Raw genomic sequence first — 17,077 nt, 5'->3', positions numbered from 1 at the left:
GGGCCGAGGGAAAATGGAGGCGGTGGCGGCGGCGGCGAGCGCGGGGGGCGGAGCGGGCGAGCCGCGACCTCCCGGCGGGCGGAGCGGCCGCGCTTCCGCTTCCGGCGGGATGGAGGCGGCGCGGCGGCCGCCGGTGCCGCTGCTGCGGCTGCTGCTCCCGCTACTGGCGGCGGCGCTGGGCGCGGCGGGCCGCGGCGACCCCGGGCCCGTCACCTGCGGCTCTGTGGTGAAGCTGCTCAACGTGCGGCACAACGTGCGGCTGCACTCGCACGATGTGCGCTACGGCTCCGGTAACGGGCGCGCCCCCCCACTCGGCTTCCCCGGTAGGTTGAGCTGGGTGTGAGTGATGGTGTTTCTCGCTCCTCCGCAGGCAGCGGGCAGCAGTCGGTGACCGGCGTGTCGGCGGCGGATGACGGGAACAGCTACTGGCGGGTGCGGGGCCGCACGGCCGCCGTGTGCCAGCGGGGCACGCCGGTGCGCTGCGGGCAGGCCATCCGCCTCACGCACCTGGGCACCGGCCGCAACCTGCACAGCCACCGCTTCACATCGCCGCTCTCCGGCAACCAGGTACCGGCCGGGATCACCGGCCCGCGTCCCCGGGCTCGGTGTGCTTCCCTGGGCGTGATGGGGCTCGCCTTGTCGCTCGGCTCTTGGCGGGTCCCCTGAGTCCCTGCTGGGTTGTTCCTGTCCCTGCCCATCCCGTCTGGGGTCCTCTGGTTCCCCATGTTACTGCCAGCCCCACTTTATTCCCCAGTCGTTCTCCCTACCAGATCCCCCATATGTCTACTAGCATTTCCTAATTCCTGGCCCCAGATGTGTCCCCCATGTCCCCACCGGTCCCACCTTGTTCCCCAGTTCAGAGTGGGTCCCTACCAGCACTGCCTTGTTCCCTGGTCCCAGCTGGGTCCCTGCCCAGTCCCACCTTGTTCACAACTCCCCAGTGCCCTGCAAGTGCCTGAATCCCAACCAGATCCCCCATATGTCTACTAGCATTTCTAAATTCCTGGTCCCCATGTCCCCACCGGTCTCACCTTGTTCCCCAGTTCAGAGTGGGTCTCTCCTTAGGCTGGGTCCCTACCAGCACTGCCTTGTTCCCTGATCCCAGCTGGGTCCCTGCCAGTCCCACCTTGTTCCCAACTCCCTCCCAGCTCCCCAGTGCCCTGCCAGTGCCTGAATCCCAACCAGAGCCTCAATCACAACCAGGCTTCTCTGCCCACCTCATTTTTCCATTTTTCCATCCCAGCCCCAAACGAGCTGTTCTTTCCCCCCAGGAGGTGAGTGCATTTGGGGAGGCTGGCGAGGGTGACTACCTGGATGACTGGACCGTGGTGTGCAGTGGCACCTACTGGGCCCGGGAGGATGAGGTGCGCTTCCAGCACACCTCCACCGACGTCTTCCTCTCGGTGACGGGCGAGCAGTACGGGCGGCCCATCCACGGGCAGAAGGAGGTGCACGGCATGGCCGCCTCCAGCCAGAATAACTACTGGAAGGTGATGGAGGGCATCTTCATGCAGCCCAGCGAGGCATTCCAAATGGAGCAGCACCACGCCGAGCTGTGAGGGACGGACAGACTGATGCTGAGCTTCTGGGCGCTGCTCTGCTGCGTTTGGGACTGCTGAGGCCAGGGGATGGCTCCTGTCCCCACCTTGGGACTGACACACATCACTGACACAGGGCCCAGCACAAAGCAGATCCCAGTGTCCTGAATTCAAAGTGGAGCAGATTCCATTGTCCCAAATCTGACACTAAACAGGCCCCAGCGTCCAGACCTGACCCAAAGCAGCTCTCAACATCCTAAAACCACTACAAAGCAGATCCCAATGTCCAGACCTGACCCACAACAGAGCCCAACATCCTAGATCAGCACAAAGCAGGTTCAAACATCCCAAATTAGCACAAAGCCAAGCCAAACATCCAGACCTGACCCAAAACAAATTCCCAAGCTCCCACCTTGTCCCTTTGCAGCCCATTCTGTCAAAGGACCTTGCCCTTAAAGACTGCTGTCCCTGGGAGCTCTACCCCTTGCTGTACTCCAAACTGTTCCTCATTCCCTGCAAGGACCTGGGGCCATAAAAGCGCTGAACTCTGCCCTGTGGTGTGGCTGTTTGTGTGGGGAATGCAGGGGATATCTGGCACTGGGGGCCAGACCTGGTGTCATCTGCACTTGCCCCATCCCAGTGCCAGACCTGGTGTCACCCCTCCCTTGCTCCTCATTTGATTTCAGTGTTTGACCTGCTTATGTCACCTTCTTCACTCCATCCCAGTGCCAGACCCAGTGTCACTCCTGTCCCTATCCTGGTGCCACCCCTTTCCCTGTTCTGGTATCACTCCTCTCCCTATCCTAGTTCCACCCGGGTGTCATTTGTCTCCCCATTGCAGTGCCATCTCGGTGTCTTCGCTGTCCCCATGCTGGTGTTGCCCCTGTGCCACCCCTGTGCCTGTGCCATCCTGATGTCCCTGCTGTCTCCATGCTCGTGCCGCTGTGGTCCATCCCTGTCCCCATCCCTGTATCCCCTCTGTCCCGATGCCGGTGCGGTCCCTCTGTCCCCCATCCTGGTTTCCCGCTGTCTCCCTGTCCTCATCCTGGTGTCCCCGCTGTCCCTCTGTCATCCTGCTTATCCTCTGTCCCTCTGTCCCTCTGTCTCCATCCCCGTGTCCCGATGCCGGTGCGGCCCTGGCGGGGCGCTGCGGCCGCCGCTGTCCCCGTGTCCCGCTGTCCCTGTGTCCCCATCCCCGTGTCCCGATGCCGGTGCGGCCCTGGCGGGGCGCTGCGGCCGCCGCTGTCCCCGCCGGGCCCCGCCCCGTCCCGCCCCTCCCAGCGGCCACTCGGGGTGCGCGGGCGGGCGGCCCCACGGGCGGCGGCGGCGGCGGGGCCGGGCCGGGGCAGGGGCGGGCGGGAGGGAGGGGGTCTCTCCGGGGCCGGGGGCCGCACCGGGGCCGTGCCCGCCATGCCGCCGCCGCTGCCCGCCGCGCTGCTCGCCGTGGTGCTCGTGGCGCTGCTCGCCGGGCTGCTGGCGCGGTCAGGGCCTGGCGCTGGGGACAGGGGGGTGACGGGGCTGGGCGGGGGGCACGGCGGGGACAGCGGGGGGACAGCGGGATGGGGGGCGGCAGCGCGGCGGGTGGGGCTGAGCGGGGCTGGGAGGAGCCCGCGGGGTCGAGGGGAGGCCCCAGGGCTGGCGGTGGCGTGCGGGTGTTTTGGGGGTGGAAAGGGGGGGTCGGGTGGTGTCAGGGGTGCGGGGGGCGTGCGGGGCTGGGGGTGAGGTGTTGGGGGTCTGGGGGGAGGGAGTGGAGGGGACACAGAGGCCTTGGAGGGGTGTCAGGAATTTTGGGGGTCGCAGGGCTGGGAGACGGGTGTGGAGGGGAGCCTGCAGGGGACTGGGGGGTTGTAGAGCTTGGTGTTAGAGGCTTGGGGGCATGGAGAAGTTCAGAGAAGCTCACAGGGGTGGGCATGGGGGGCAGGGGGGTGTGGAGGTGTCTGGTCTTAGGAGGGGGTGGTCAGGGATTGTTGGGGATGGTCCTGTAGGGTCTATTCCCCACTATGAGTCCTTTGGAGCTCCTGTCCAGCTGTGAGTGCTGGAGCTGATGCTCAAAGGATGAAGAGCATCTCTAGACCCCAACCCCAGTGGGGAGGCTGACCCTGGCCTTCCCCCTGTCCCCACAGATGGCTGGCATGTCGCCTGGCTGTCACCTGGTGCCGGCAGAAGCTTCATGCAGAGCTGAAGATCGGCTCCTTTGGCTTCTTCTGGGCCCAGAACATCAGCCTCAAGTTCCAGCGGGAGCAGCAGACTGTGGTGGGTACCTGGGCAGGGGTGGTCACTGCTGGACAAGGCAGGGAGGGTGGTTGCTGTCACTTCCAGGCTGGCAGCAAATCCATGGAGCCACTCTCCTGTTGAACACCCCCATGGCTTGTGCCAGTCCCTTCCTCCCATGGCCAGACTTGGGGTTTTGGCTGCTCCTTGCATGATCCCAGGCACTGGGGGTAGAGTGGGAATGTTGAGATGAGCATCACAAGGCAGAGCCAAATTGTTTCTTCTCTGACCTAGCTGTCTGTCCTTACAGGAGATCGACAACATCTGGATCTCCAGCAAGCTGAGCCGGGAGCTGCCGTACGTGCCCCCTCCCCAGCTCCCTGCCTGCTCCCCTTGGGGGTCGGCCTCACCCCTCGCCCTGCTTGCCATCCTGCTGCCTTTACACCTTCCTGCCATCCTTATTGCCCTGTGGTCAGCTCTGTGAGGGAGTGAGCCACGCTTGGAGGTGACAGTGTCTTGTGGGTACCCTTGTGCTGGTCCTGCACGTCCCTGGGGTAGGGGGAATCCCTGGTTGCAGGACCAGGTGTGCCAAGTGTGAGCTCCTGTCAGAGCTGCCTGTGCTGTTGCTCCCCAGGCGCTACTTTGAGCTGTGTTTTGGCGAGGTGCGAATCCGCACGGATCTCCAGAAAGGCCCTGGGTTCCAGCCGTCCGTCCCAGAAGCTCCCAGAGAAGCTGATGGAAATGAAAGCAAGACAGAGCTGACCCTTAAACCCTCCCTGCTGAGGCTCCTTAGCCAGGTGAGGCACTGTGGGCTGTGAGAGGCTGCTGTGGGCTGTGCTGCTGTCGGATATCCCTCACAGCAGCACCTTCCCCCCAGCTCTTTTCCATCCACATGGATTCCATCAACATCATGGTTCTGCACGTGGCCACCTCAGAGTCTCTCTGGCACATCCAGGCCAGCCAGACACGTCTCCTCCTCAATGGCAATGGGAAGAGGTAATGCTGTACTCATACCCCTGTCTGCTTCCAGGGCAGGGAAGCTCCTCTGAGCCCAGCCTTGTGTGTGTCCTCTCTCTGTCCCACTCAGCAGCATCCCATGTCACCTGTGGTGTGACGCATTAACCTCCTCTGAGGCTGGCCTGGTTCCTTTTCCTGTCACAGGAAGCTTGAGTTGTGTGTTCTCTCAATAATGTGGCGTGCATGGAGTTAGGGCATGCTCTGTTTTTGGGAGCACTTGGAGCAGGGACCTGGGGGTCCCTGTGTCCCACAGGAAAAAGGGCAGGAACTTGTTTTGGCAGCAGCAGGACCCACATCCTCCTTCTGTTCTCTACTCTCCCCAGCCTGACGTGCGAGGTGAGCCTGACAAAGGTGAACAGCAAAGTCCTCAGGAGCAGCCAGCTGGTGAGTGCTGGAGGAGGGAGAAATCCCACACTTGGAACCTGTGGGACACGCTGAGGACCTGTCCCAGGTGTCCCCGAGGCTGGGTGATGCTGCCAGGTGCTGGGCTCTCTGCTGTGCCCAGCTCTCCACCTGCAGCAGGCACTGGGAGGGCACTGTGTGACTCCCCTGTGTGCTCCCTGCTGTGTCCCCTGTGCACAGGATGACACGTGCCTGGCAGAGCTGGCCCTGGCTCTCTCCCTGTCCCTGGAGATCAGCAGCAAGCGGCGCCTGGTGGGCGTCCGGCTCTGCGTCCGCACGCTGCAGGCAGAGCTGCACGAGGGGCTCTTGTGCAGCCCCCTCCTGCACCACGTCACTGCTGGGGCCCAGCACAGCAGCGTGGGGGAAGAGCCCAGCACAGGTCAGGACAAGGACAGGAGCAAGCTTGGGGCAGGGCAGGGGCTGGTGGCCCCCGTGGTTGCACTGGAGCCAGAGGGGTTTGGCTGTGGGATCACCCCCGAGTGTGGGGGTTTGGGCAAGTCCTTCATGTGACTCTCTCTGTCCTTCTGCAGGCCCAGGGGAGCCCTCGAAATCGCTGTCTGTGCTGAGCAGGGACACACTGAAGCTCATCCCCAGGAGGGTGGAGATGAAGCTGGAGAACACCAGCATGGTGCTGTCCATGAACAGCCAGAAGAGGTGAGGGGCTGTCCGAGTCCAAAGCAATGCTGGGGCCATGGACCTGGGGACAACTGTGCCATTCCCTTCTTGTCCCTTGGCTCTGCTGGACTGCAGAGAGCGAGTTCTAGAGCCCACTCCAGTGGGAAGGACTGAGCTGGGCTCTTGGGGAGGGAGGAAGGCACGTGAGCTGGTTCTCCAGTAGGACAGCTGACAGGATCCTCAGGCGATGGGATGAGAGCACTGAGCTGTGCTGCAGCTGGGCTGCTGTGTTTGTCCATGCCAGCATGCTGGTCAGCTGGTGATGAGAGACAAGGAGATGACAGTGCAGGACATGACAGTGCAGTTCGCTCCTGGCAGTGACTCCCTGTGTCTTCCAGGCACCTCACCTGGAGCCTGAAGCTGCTGCAGTTTCTATATCAGCGTGAGGAGGAGCAAATCCCATTGCGCAACTTCACGCCCACCTCAGACCTGGACCAAATGAGTGTAGACCTCCACCTGGAGGGCAAGTAGCCAGGAGGGCACTGATGGGACAGGGCTGCCATCACTGCCCTCTGCCATTCATTTCTGCTCTTTTGTCCCCCCAGATGGCCTTCTCCTGTCCCAGAGCCGCCAGCGCATCGTGTGCCTCAACTCCCTGAAGACCAGTGTGCAGGTGAGCGAGCGCTGGGCACACTCTGTCCCCTGGGGGTGGCTGGTTTGGCTCCTGGCATGAGTTTTTTGCCACCTGGCCCTTTCCCTGCTCTAGGTCACAGCCATTGACCTCTCGGCTGCTGTGCTGCTCAACACCTGCATCATCCACTACCGTCACCAAGAGTTTTCGCACTGGCTGGGGCTGTTGGCACAGGAATACAGGTGCCAGGCGGTGCCTGTCCCCAGCCAAGGGCACAAGGGAAGGTAAACTTGGCCTCAGTGCAGCTGCTGGTATCTCAGCTTGTTTCCTCTTGCTGGCCACGCTCTGGCATGGTGCCTGGGCACTCAGCACCTTATCTGTGCACCACCTGTGGGATGGGGAGGCTGGTCAGGAGGTGATCAGGGAGCCTCTGCAGGGAGGATATCCCTCTGGGCCTGCTCCCTGCCAGGCTCTGTGGCATACAGCTCCCAGTAACAGCCCATTGCTGCTTGTCTGTGCAGGAGCTATCCCCAAATCCTAGCGCCCATCATCCTGTGTGCCTCGCTGTCCAACGTCAACGTGTCCGTGCAGCTGGGGGACACGCCACCCTTCGCCTTGGGCTTCAACTCCATCTCTGCAGGTACAGGCTGGATCAGGGATGTGCTGGGCTCTTCTTGGGGTCTGACAGAGAGGCAGCAGGGTGGGGGATGGAGAGGGTTGTGCTGCCCGTGTGTGTGTGTGGCCAGGGCCTGTGGATCCCTGCCTGGTCGTGTCTGAGGTGCCCATGTTTGGGTGAGCCTTGCCTGCAGTTCCCCCTCCTCTGTGCCCACAGACTACCAGCACCTGCGGCCACAGAGCGTGCACCAGCGAGCAGTGGTGGCCGTGGACCACCTGTGCTGGCGAGTGGGCAACGACTCCCACATCCAGCGTGCCCCACATCCCCCCAACATGCACGTGTGGGGAGAAGCCCTCATCCTCGACTCCTTCAACCTCCAGGTGAGGGGTGAGCCGAGGGACCAAGGGGGGCTTTCAGTCTCAGACTCCATGTGGGTGGCACAGGGATGTGTGATGGCACAGGGATGTCCTGCAGCCTGAGAGTGATCATCCTGTTTGCCCTGCAGGGCAGCTACAACCAGCCCCTGGGCATGTCCAGTGCCCAGTCGGATACGCTCTTCCTGGATTGCACCATCCGGGGGCTGCAAGTGGAGTCGTCTGACACTTGCACTGAGTGCCTGGCCAGGGTCCTGCCCCTGTTCTGCCCAAAGCCTGATGGGGCTGAACTTGCCAAGCAGCCACCCTCTGCCTCCAGCGAGCCCTGGGGGCTGCTCTGGAAGGTGGATCTGAAGGTGGAAGACGTGAACCTATTCACACTCTCGGCTGTAGTGGGTAGGTAGCATCCAAGCCGATCCCAGATGGCTGTCCTGGAATAACCCTGGCATGTTGTGCTGTGCCTCCAGCACTGACCTGCTGTCTCTCCAGGTGCCCTGGAGCTGCGGCTGGACACGCTGACTGTCCTGGGAAGTGCTGAGAGCTGCACGCTCAGCGTCCAGGGCATGGTGCTGGCCTTGGTGAAGAGCATCACTGAGAAGATGCAGCCGTGCTGCAAAGCTCCTGCCATCCCCAACCCAGTGGCCAACGTCTCCGTGCTCTGTGTCACCTACCACAGCAGCATCCGCTCCCTGGAGGTTGGTTTGGCTGTTGAGCTTTGTCCTATTCTGGGGTAGATGGGGCAGGGGGAGGATTGGCTGGCATGAAAGGTGCTGTGGGGAGGACAGGGCTGTTCTGTGCTGGCCCTGGCAATGACATGGTCCCTGCTCACTCTTCCTGGTGCAGGTGCAGTGCGGCGAGGGGCTGGCAGTGCTGTGGAGCCCACCTGACCACATGCACCTGTACCATCACACCCTGGCCACCCTGCAGTGCCACGAAGCCTTGCGGAGCGCCCTCGGCCACAGGACGCTTCCCTCCCCCGCCCCAGAGAGCCCCGTGTCCCACCCAGCCACCCCTACCGAGTCACCAGCGCCCCTCCAGCCAAAAGGGCCCCCTCCCAAAAGGCTCCTGTCGCTGTCCCTGGAGCTGAGCTCTGCCAAGCTCACAGCCTTTGTCTCTGAGGCCAACTACATCAGCCTGGCTGCGGAACGGACCTCGGTCAGCTGGCACGGCGGCGCCCTGCATGGCTACTGCCCCGAGCTGGCCGCTGGCTTTGATGGACACAGCATCTTCAGCTTCAAGGAGGTGGAGGTGAAGCTGCTGCCGGAGCTGGAGGAGGTCGTGCGGCACCGCGACGCCTTCCCCACCCTGCGCACCCTCCGCAACCGCGGCTGGGCCTTCTCCTTCGCCAGCGTGACCATCGAGTTCCCCTACCAGTACGACTTCTCCCGCACGCTGGACGCTGCCGTGGGCGTGCAGAAGTGGCTGAAGGGCCTGCACCGCCCTGGGCGCCCCTCCAGCACGGCCCTGCCCCCCGACCTCCTGCTCAAAGTCACCCACTTCTCCTGGGTCTTCCTGGATGACGTCTTTGAGGTCAAGTTGCGAGACAACTACGAGCTGATGAAGGACGAGAGCAAGGAGAGCGCCAAGCGGCTGCAGCTGCTGGACGCCAAGGTGGCTGCGCTGCGCAAGCAGCACGGGGAGCTGCTGCCTGCCCGCAAGATCGAGGAGCTCTACGCCTCGCTGGAGAAGAAGAACATCGAGATCTACATCCAGCGCTCGCGGCGCCTCTACGCCAACACGCCCATGAGGAGAGCCCTCCTCACCTGGACCCTGGCCCACCTGGAGCTGGTGGCCATGGCCGATGAGTCCTTCCATGGCACGGAGCGTGTGTTGGAGCAGATGAGGGACATGGATGACGTCAGCCCGTTCCCCCCAGAGGGTCTGGAGATGGTCACCCAGTGGTGCCGCATGATGAAGGGCACAGTTGGCAGCTTCTTTGGTGAGTTGCTTTGTGGGAGGGTGCCCTTGGAGGACAGCACATTGGCTATGTGGCCTGGCACCATGTGGCGTGTAGCCAGGGAGGGAAGACGATTTTTGGAGGTTCAAAGGGAGTGGGAAGGAAGCAGAGATGTGACAGGATGATGGCTCCTATTGTGTCCCAGAGTGGGGGGCTGCCTGTCTGTTTGCTGCCCCATTCCTCAGCCGTTCCTCCCCCTGCAGTGCGGATCCGTGACTACCCCCGGTACCTGTTTGAGATCCGGAACTGGCAGCTCTCGGGCCGGCTGCTCGGGGCCGAGCAGTGTGGCCAGGCCTGCTCCCGGCGCCGCCAGATCCTCAAGCTGGGGCTGCCCTGGGGCGATGCCACGGTGGAGAGGAACATGCCACCCTTGAAGTTCTACCATGACTTTCACTGTAAGACCCGGAGGAATGGGGGGGTCTGTGGTGGGGTAGGGACAGCGCAAATGGCTGAGCCAACCTCTGTGTCCCCAGCTGTGATCTCCCAGTACACCATCGTGTGGGGGCCCTGCTGGGACCCAGCCTGGACCCTGATCGGCCAGTGTGTGGATCTCCTCACCAAGCCCTCAGAGGACCCCAGTGCCCCATTGCCCTGGTGGGACAAGAGCCGCCTTCTCTTCCATGGAAACTGGCACATGGACATTGAACAGGCCAACCTGCACCAGCTGGCCACCGAGGTGGGTGCTGCTGGACTGGGGAGCAACATGGTGTGGGGTCAGCTCACACCTGCCTCTCCTCACACCTGCCCTTGCAGGACCCCTACAACACTACAGAGAACATGCACTGGGAGTGGAGCCAACTCTCCTTCCACTGGAAGCCCGGGCAGTTTGTCTTCAAGGGCAACCTGGATATCAACGTCCGGACAGCCTCCAAGTGAGTGTGGGGCCACGAGCATGGGGGGCCCTCACCAGTGCCGGGGGGTGACTGGGATCTCTTTCTGCATTCAGATATGACGACTGCTGCTTCTTGCACCTGCCTGACCTGTGCATGACGCTGGACCTGCAGTGGCTGTGCCACGGGAACCCCCATGACCACCACGGCGTGGTGCTGCGCTCCCCCGAGTTCCTGCCCGAGGTGCCAGTGGGGCAGCAGTATGACTCCTACCGTGCCTTCCGCTCCGAGAACCTCAACCTCTCCATCCGGATGGACCTGACACAGCCCAGTAAAGGTGGCTGACAGCATCCTGGGGATCCTTAGGGGAAAAGGGCAGGTTATGCTGATTGTGGGTTGGGTCCTGGCCCCATGGTGCGGGCTGATGGTGGGTATATTCTCAGAGTACTCCCAGCCCCGGATACTGCTCTACAGCAGCACCCTCCGCTGGATGCAGAATTTTTGGGCCACGTGGACCAGCGTGACACGGCCCATCTGCCGTGGGAAGCTCTTCAACAACATGAAACCCAGCAAGAAGAAGCTGGGACAGCACTACAAGCAGTTGTCCTATACTGCACTCTTCCCCCGGCTGCAGGTAATTCCCAGGGTGGGGAATCCAGTGTTTCGTACCTGCTCTGCCTCTGCTGGACTCTCAGCTCCTGCTCTCTGCTCCCTCTCAGGTGCATTACTGGGCCTCCTTTGCCCAGCAGCGGGGGATCCAGGTGGAATGCTGCCAGGGACACATCTTCACTCGGGGCACACAGCGGCTCATCCCACAAGGTGAGTGGGAGTCCTGCCAGCAGCACTGCAGGCACAGCAGGGCCCTGGCTCACCCTTGTCCCTGTCCCCCAGCTGGCACAGTGATGAGGCGCCTCATTTCGGAGTGGAGCATCACACAGATGGTGAGTGACCTGAGCCAGGTCACCGTGCACCTCATGGCCTCCACTTCTGATGAGAACGCTGACCACCAGCTCGACACCCTGGTGAAGAAAACCCACCTGCTGAGCCTGTCCTCCCTCACCTACCAGCGGCACAGCAACCGCACAGCTGAGGAGGTACCACTGCAAACAGGGCACAGCAGCTTGTGCTGGCCTGGTGGCATCTCCAGGACAAGGGGATGTTGGTTGTTGGGTGCAGTGGGGAAGGGATTTGGCTGGGGAAGTGAGAGAACTTCAGGGTCTCCAATCTACCAAGCACCTGAATTTGTGCCCATGCTGTGGTCACTGGGGTGGTCTGGGCTCTAATCCCCATGCTCTGCCTGAGGGGCTGGCAGGGCTCCTAGTCCCAGTGCATGAGGCCACTGGACAGGGCAGGGGTGGCTTTGCTGTGCTGAGGCACTGTCCCTTTGTGCCCAGGAGCTGCCCCTGCGTGATGGGGATGATGGTTTCCACACACATCAGCTGCACTTGGTGGACCTGCGGGCGTCCTGGACCACCACGAACCGGGACATTGCCTTCGGCCTCTACGATGGCTACAAGAAAGCGGCTGTGCTCAAGCGGAACCTGTCCACAGAGGCCCTGAAGGGGCTGAAGATTGACACACAGCTGCAGGCCAAGAAGCTGAAGCGTGGCCCCCTCTCTGCTCACTCCATGCCTGCCAGAGTGACCGCTCCCATCACCAGCGGCCGGCCTGAGAGAGCCTCCTCAGGGGGTAAGCACAGCCGGGAGGGTAGCAAGGGGAAACCCACAGCTCAAAGCCATGCCTGTTTTCATTCTGTACGTTTGTGACATCCCCCCACAGCTTTGCACTGACCTTTCTCCTTCCCCAGGGGCCTACATGCTGCAGAAGCTCATTGAGGAGACGGACAAGTTTGTGGTTTTCACAGAAGAGGAGTCGGGGGCCAGCGAGCAGCTCTGCGGCATCGCCGCCTGCCAGACCGACGACATCTACAACCGCAACTGCCTCATCGAGCTGGTCAACTGCCAGGTACCTGCCTGTCCCCTCAGCCTGGCTCTGACAGGGGCTGTGCCTGCCCCAGAAAGGTCCATCTGACTCCTGGGGTCTCTCCCCCCACAGATGGTTCTACGTGGTGCAGAGACAGAGGGCTGTGTGATCGTGTCTGCTGCGAAGGCACAGCTTCTGCAGTGCCAGCACCACCCTGCCTGGTATGGGGACACTCTGAAGCAGAAGACATCCTGGACGTGTTTGCTGGATGGCATGCAGTACTTTGCCACGACAGAGAGCAGCCCCTCTGAGGGGGAGCATGGCCAGCTCTGGCTGGAGGTGAGTGTGTGGTGGGTGAGCTATGTGGGGAACAGGCAGTGCTGTCAGTGCCCTGGCCAAGCCAGGGAAAGTGGGGACAGCCAGCAGTGCCTCCTTGCTTCCCCAGGTGAAAAATATTGAGGAGCATCGTCAGCGGAGCCTGGACTCAGTGCAGGAGCTGATGGAGAGCGGACAGGCAGTGGGGGGCATGGTCAGCACCACCACAGGTACTGCCCACAGGCCTGGCTGCTCTGCCTACCCCAGTCCCACTCGGGTGTGACCCCAAGGCTGGTAGAGCTGAGAGCCCCTGTCCTGTCCCTGTGTGGCTCCAGGAGGTGGCTGATGCTCCAAGCCCTGTTCTGTGCAGTCCCACTGTGCTGGGACGTGGCGCTCTGACTGTGGTCCCTCTGCCTGTCCCCAGACTGGAATCAGCCCTCGGAAGCCCAGCAGACGCAGCAGGTGCAGAGGATCATCTCTCGCTGCAGCTGCCGCATGTACTACATCAGCTACAGCCACGACATCGACCCCGAGCTGGCCACGCAGATAAAGCCCCCTGAGACCCCTGCCAACCAGGAGAAGGAGGATCTGCTGAAGAAGCAGGAGGGTGGGTGCAGCCAGGCAGTGTGCTGTGGGGTTAGAGCTCTGGGCTGACCCATGGCTAACTCTATGGGGTGATCTCTTTTGGCCCTGCTGAGGTCAGAGGGCTGCATACAGGAGGGGTCCCCAACGCATTTCTGGCCATGCTGAGGCCCCACTTGCCCCTTGTGTCCCTGCAGGAGCTGTAGACACCTTCACCCTGATCCACCACGACCTGGAGATCTCCACCAACCCCGCACAGTATGCCATGATCCTCGACATAGTCAACAACCTGCTGCTGCACGTGGAGCCCAAACGCAAGGTACCCACGGGGCTCCAGGTGTCTGTGCCACTCCCTGCACCCAGGCAGGCCTAACCTTGCCCTGTTCTATGCCCAGGAGCACAGTGAGAAGAAGCAGAGGGTGCGTTTCCAGCTGGAAATCTCCAGCAACCCCGAGGAGCAGCGCAGCAGTATCCTACACCTGCAGGAGGCCGTGAGGCAGCACGTGGCCCAGATCCGGCAGCTGGAGAAGCAGATGTACTCCAACATGAAGGTGAGCCCGCATCCCTGGCTCCCTGGGATCCCTGCTCCAGGGCAGAGGGTGCTGAGGGTTTTCTGTCCTTCAGTCCTTGAAGGATGACAGCAAAAACGAGGTGCTGCTCGACCTGAACCACCGGCTGCAGCAGCAGCTGAGCCAGGAAAAAGCTGACCTGCAGCTGGAGAGCGAGGAGCTGAACATACTGATCAGGTAGGACAAGGGGGAATGGCTTTAAACTGAGACTAAGTTTGGATTGGATATTAGGGAGAAATTCTTCCCAGTGAGGCACTGGCACAGGTTGCCCAGAGAAGCTGTGGCTGCCCCATCCCTGGAAGTGTTCAAGGATAGGCTGGATGGGGCTTGGAGCATCAGTGGGAGGTGTCCAACCCAAACCATTCTGATTCTGTGATCTCAGCCTTCCCCAGCATTGTGTCCCCCTTGCTCTAGGACTCCCACATCCCAGCTCTCTCCTCTGTGCTGCAGGTGCTTCAAGGACTTCCAGCTGCAGCGAGCCAACAAGATGGAGCTGCGAAAGCAGCCAGAGGACGTGAGCGTGGCACGCAGGACCGAGTTCTACTTTGCCCAGGCACGCTGGCGCCTGACAGAGGAGGATGGACAGCTGGGCATTGCTGAGCTGGAGCTCCAGCGCTTCCTCTACAGCAAGGTGTGGAGTTGGACAGTGCCCACAGCCCCTGAGCTGGGCATGGGGACATTGGGAGCTGATGGATTTGTCTGCACAGGTCAACAAGTCGGATGACACGGCCGAGCATCTGCTGGAACTGGGCTGGGTGACCATGAACAACCTGCTGCCCAACGCTGTGTACAAGGCAAGTGGCAGCTGGGGGAGCAGCTCTGCATCCTGGGGACCCACGTGGTGTGGCAGAGCGGCCTGTCCTCACCCCAGCCACCCATCCTCTTCCCTGCAGGTGGTGCTGCGTCCCCAGAGCTCCTGCCAGTCTGGCCGGCAGCTGGCCCTGAGGATTTTCAGCAAGGTCCGGCCTCCCGTGGGAGGCATCTCCATCAAGGAGCATTTTGAGGTGCCAGGGCTGGGCTGGGAGGTGCCAGGGTCTCTGTGGGGCACAGGCAATGTGTGCCTGGCTCTGACATGTCACTTTCCCACAGGTCAATGTGGTGCCTCTCACCATCCAGCTCACCCACCAGTTCTTCCACAGAATGATGGGTTTCTTCTTCCCTGGCCGTAATGTGGAGGAGGAGGAGGTGGGGGATGAGGAAGATAAGTCCAAGCTGGTGACAACAGGTGAGAGGCTCGTGATCACCCTTCTCTCTGGATGTCCTTGAACAGCTCTGGCTGTGTGTCCAGGATTATGCTTGTGGGCAGCTGCTGTCCAGCCATGAGTTGAGGAACAGGGATTTGTGGTCTCCCCTGTGGACAGGGAGGTGGTGGAAGGGTTGGGGTTATGGCTAACCCCTGGCTGGACACCACCACCACCACCTTGCACCCTGTTTGCCCAGGGATCCCCGTGGTGAAGCCACGGCAGCTGATCGGGGCCGATGACTCACTGGGCTCAGGGAAGGGAGTTGCTCAGGGACTGAACCGGACATCAGGGGTCAGAAGATCGTTCCGAAAAGCACCTGAGGTACCTCCTGCTGCCGTGAGGGGGGGATCTGAGAGCCCTGCTGTGGTGCCAGTCTGTTTTCCTTAACTGCAGGGCTGGGTAGCCATGTCCTCCCACACTTCCCTCCCACGCTTGTCTGCTTTCTCCTGCTCCCTCCCACCATGAGGATTTGCATCCTTTACAACCAGGCGCCTGCACGCTTGATGTGATCCCTGTATCTCATTTTTCCAACACTGTGCCAGAGCAGCTCTCACCTCTCCCTGATGAAGCAATGCTGTGGCCTAGTGCCCGGCTGTCCCTTCCCTGCTGGTTCCTGGCTGTGCCCCTTCTCCTTCCCTTCTGCTCACGGCTTCTGCTCTGTCCCCAGCATCCCGTGGATGACATCGACAAGATGAAGGAGCGTGCAGCCATGAACAACTCCTTCATCTACATCAAGATCCCACAGGTGCCACTCTGTGTCAGCTACAAGGTGTGGGACCAGTGAGACAGGGTGTGCTTGGGGTGCTCTGGGCCATCATCCCCACACTGCCTGACACCTCTGTCACACAGGGAGAGAAGAACAGCGTAGACTGGGGTGACCTGAACCTGGTGCTGCCGTGCCTGGAGTACCACAACAACACATGGACATGGCTGGACTTTGCCATGGCGGTGAAGAGGGACAGCCGCAAAGCCTTGGTGGCACAGGTACGTGGGACCACATCCCTGAGGCTGCCAGAGCTGCTCTGCCCAGGATGGAGGTGGTGACCCCAGGGTGGGTGGCACGTTCCCCAGCGTGGGGAGCAGCTGCCCTGGCTCAGCAGCTCAGGCTGTCACCCGGGGTGTGGCCATGGGGGGTGGCTGAGCCCCCTGACTCCGGGGCAGGTGATCAAGGAGAAGCTGCGCCTGAAGCCGGCGGCGGGCGCCGAGGCCCGGGGGAAGCTGGAGAACAAATCCGATGGGACCATCCAGCAGCAGGAGGAGGACGAGAAGGCTCGGCTGCTCATCGGGCTGAGCGTGGGCGAGAAGAACCCCAGCAAGAAGTCGATCTTCGGCAGGCGCAAATGACGGCAGCACCCGGCAGGCCGGGAAGGGACTTGGGGTGCCCCGTGCTCCCCCCCAACTTGGGGGGACACCCCAAAGGTGATTGGGGGGGCTGTGCTGCCCGGCAGTGCCCAAGGAGGGCTCAGCCACGTGCAGGCCCTCGGTAGCCCCGTTGTTGTGGGGCAGGGGTGGAGCAGCACGGGGTTGTGGGGCACAGGGTGCTCCGGGGCTGCTTTGTGGGGTGCAGAACCCTTGTGCCAAGGGCCCCTGGGAGCTTCCCCCCCTCCCTGCTGTGCGGGTGCTGGGCCCAGCCCCTGGGCCTGGTGAAGCAGCAGGATCGCTCCAGGCTGGGAAAAAGGGGAACGGGAGAGAGTTTAAATAAAGAGTTTTTAATTTGGAACACGCTCGGGTCAGTGCCTCACCCTGCAGTGCTGGGCTCAGCACCATCCCCCATCTCAGCCCGGCAGCTCCCATCCTTGGAGGCTTCACCCCTTGCCTTTCCCCAATAGTTGCCCAGAGCACCCCATTTGGGGTCAGGGCACCCCTGGGCTCAGCCTGTGCCTTCACCCCTCTGCAGTTCTCTCTGTGAGCCCAGGGCCATGCTGGAAAAGGAGAGAGTTTAAATAAAAAGGACTGCAGGGACTGCAGGCATCCCCTCAGGGCTGCAGCACGTGGGGTGTAAAGAGAGAAGGAAAGGTTGAAGGGAGAGCCGCAGAGTGTGCAATGAGGGGGTCCCGGAGAGAGGCTGGGATTAGTCCCGGGGGTCCGGGGTGGGGGTGGGATCAGTCCCGGGGGTCCTGGAGTGGGATCAGTCACGGGTGGGTGAGCAGCCCCCAGGTGTGTAGTGGGGGTCCCGGATAGGGGGGCATCGGTCACGGGTGGGTGTCACCGTGCAAGGGGCAGCCGCTCCGCCGAGCCCCGGGGCGGGGGGTG

The 17,077-nt window shown here is 62.0% G+C and overlaps 2 protein-coding genes across 2 annotated transcripts; both read left to right on the top strand.

The window, feature by feature from the left end:
• The first annotated feature begins 109 nt into the window (after positions 1–109).
• On the top strand, positions 110–2,088 carry SDF2 (stromal cell derived factor 2). The gene is made up of 3 exons (XM_054287307.1): positions 110–290; positions 371–567; positions 1,272–2,088. Exons 1-3 carry the CDS (start codon positions 110–112, stop codon positions 1,557–1,559), a joined length of 666 nt encoding a protein of 221 aa, XP_054143282.1. The 3' UTR covers positions 1,560–2,088.
• An 850-nt stretch (positions 2,089–2,938) lies between these two features.
• Positions 2,939–16,544, top strand: BLTP2 (bridge-like lipid transfer protein family member 2). The gene is made up of 39 exons (XM_054287138.1): positions 2,939–3,019; positions 3,662–3,791; positions 4,060–4,106; positions 4,384–4,546; positions 4,627–4,745; positions 5,090–5,150; positions 5,349–5,547; positions 5,699–5,822; positions 6,182–6,306; positions 6,389–6,456; positions 6,550–6,698; positions 6,936–7,054; positions 7,247–7,410; positions 7,536–7,800; positions 7,894–8,099; positions 8,248–9,343; positions 9,565–9,756; positions 9,835–10,037; positions 10,115–10,233; positions 10,308–10,528; positions 10,635–10,825; positions 10,911–11,010; positions 11,083–11,285; positions 11,586–11,880; positions 11,999–12,156; positions 12,247–12,453; positions 12,560–12,659; positions 12,854–13,036; positions 13,209–13,330; positions 13,407–13,562; positions 13,636–13,757; positions 14,031–14,211; positions 14,288–14,374; positions 14,474–14,584; positions 14,670–14,805; positions 15,021–15,145; positions 15,492–15,593; positions 15,674–15,808; positions 15,986–16,544. The coding sequence occupies exons 1-39, from the start codon at positions 2,949–2,951 to the stop codon at positions 16,166–16,168; spliced, it is 6,738 nt and encodes a 2,245-aa protein (XP_054143113.1). The 5' UTR covers positions 2,939–2,948; the 3' UTR covers positions 16,169–16,544.
• Positions 16,545–17,077: the final 533 nt, after the last annotated feature.

The sequence above is a fragment of the Melozone crissalis genome, unplaced genomic scaffold (genome assembly GCF_028551555.1).
Source record: "Melozone crissalis strain CALT ecotype California unplaced genomic scaffold, PUWL_Pcris_2 ptg000057l_1, whole genome shotgun sequence".
Lineage (NCBI taxonomy): Eukaryota > Metazoa > Chordata > Aves > Passeriformes > Passerellidae > Melozone > Melozone crissalis.
This window is presented reverse-complemented; position numbering and strand designations above follow the sequence as displayed.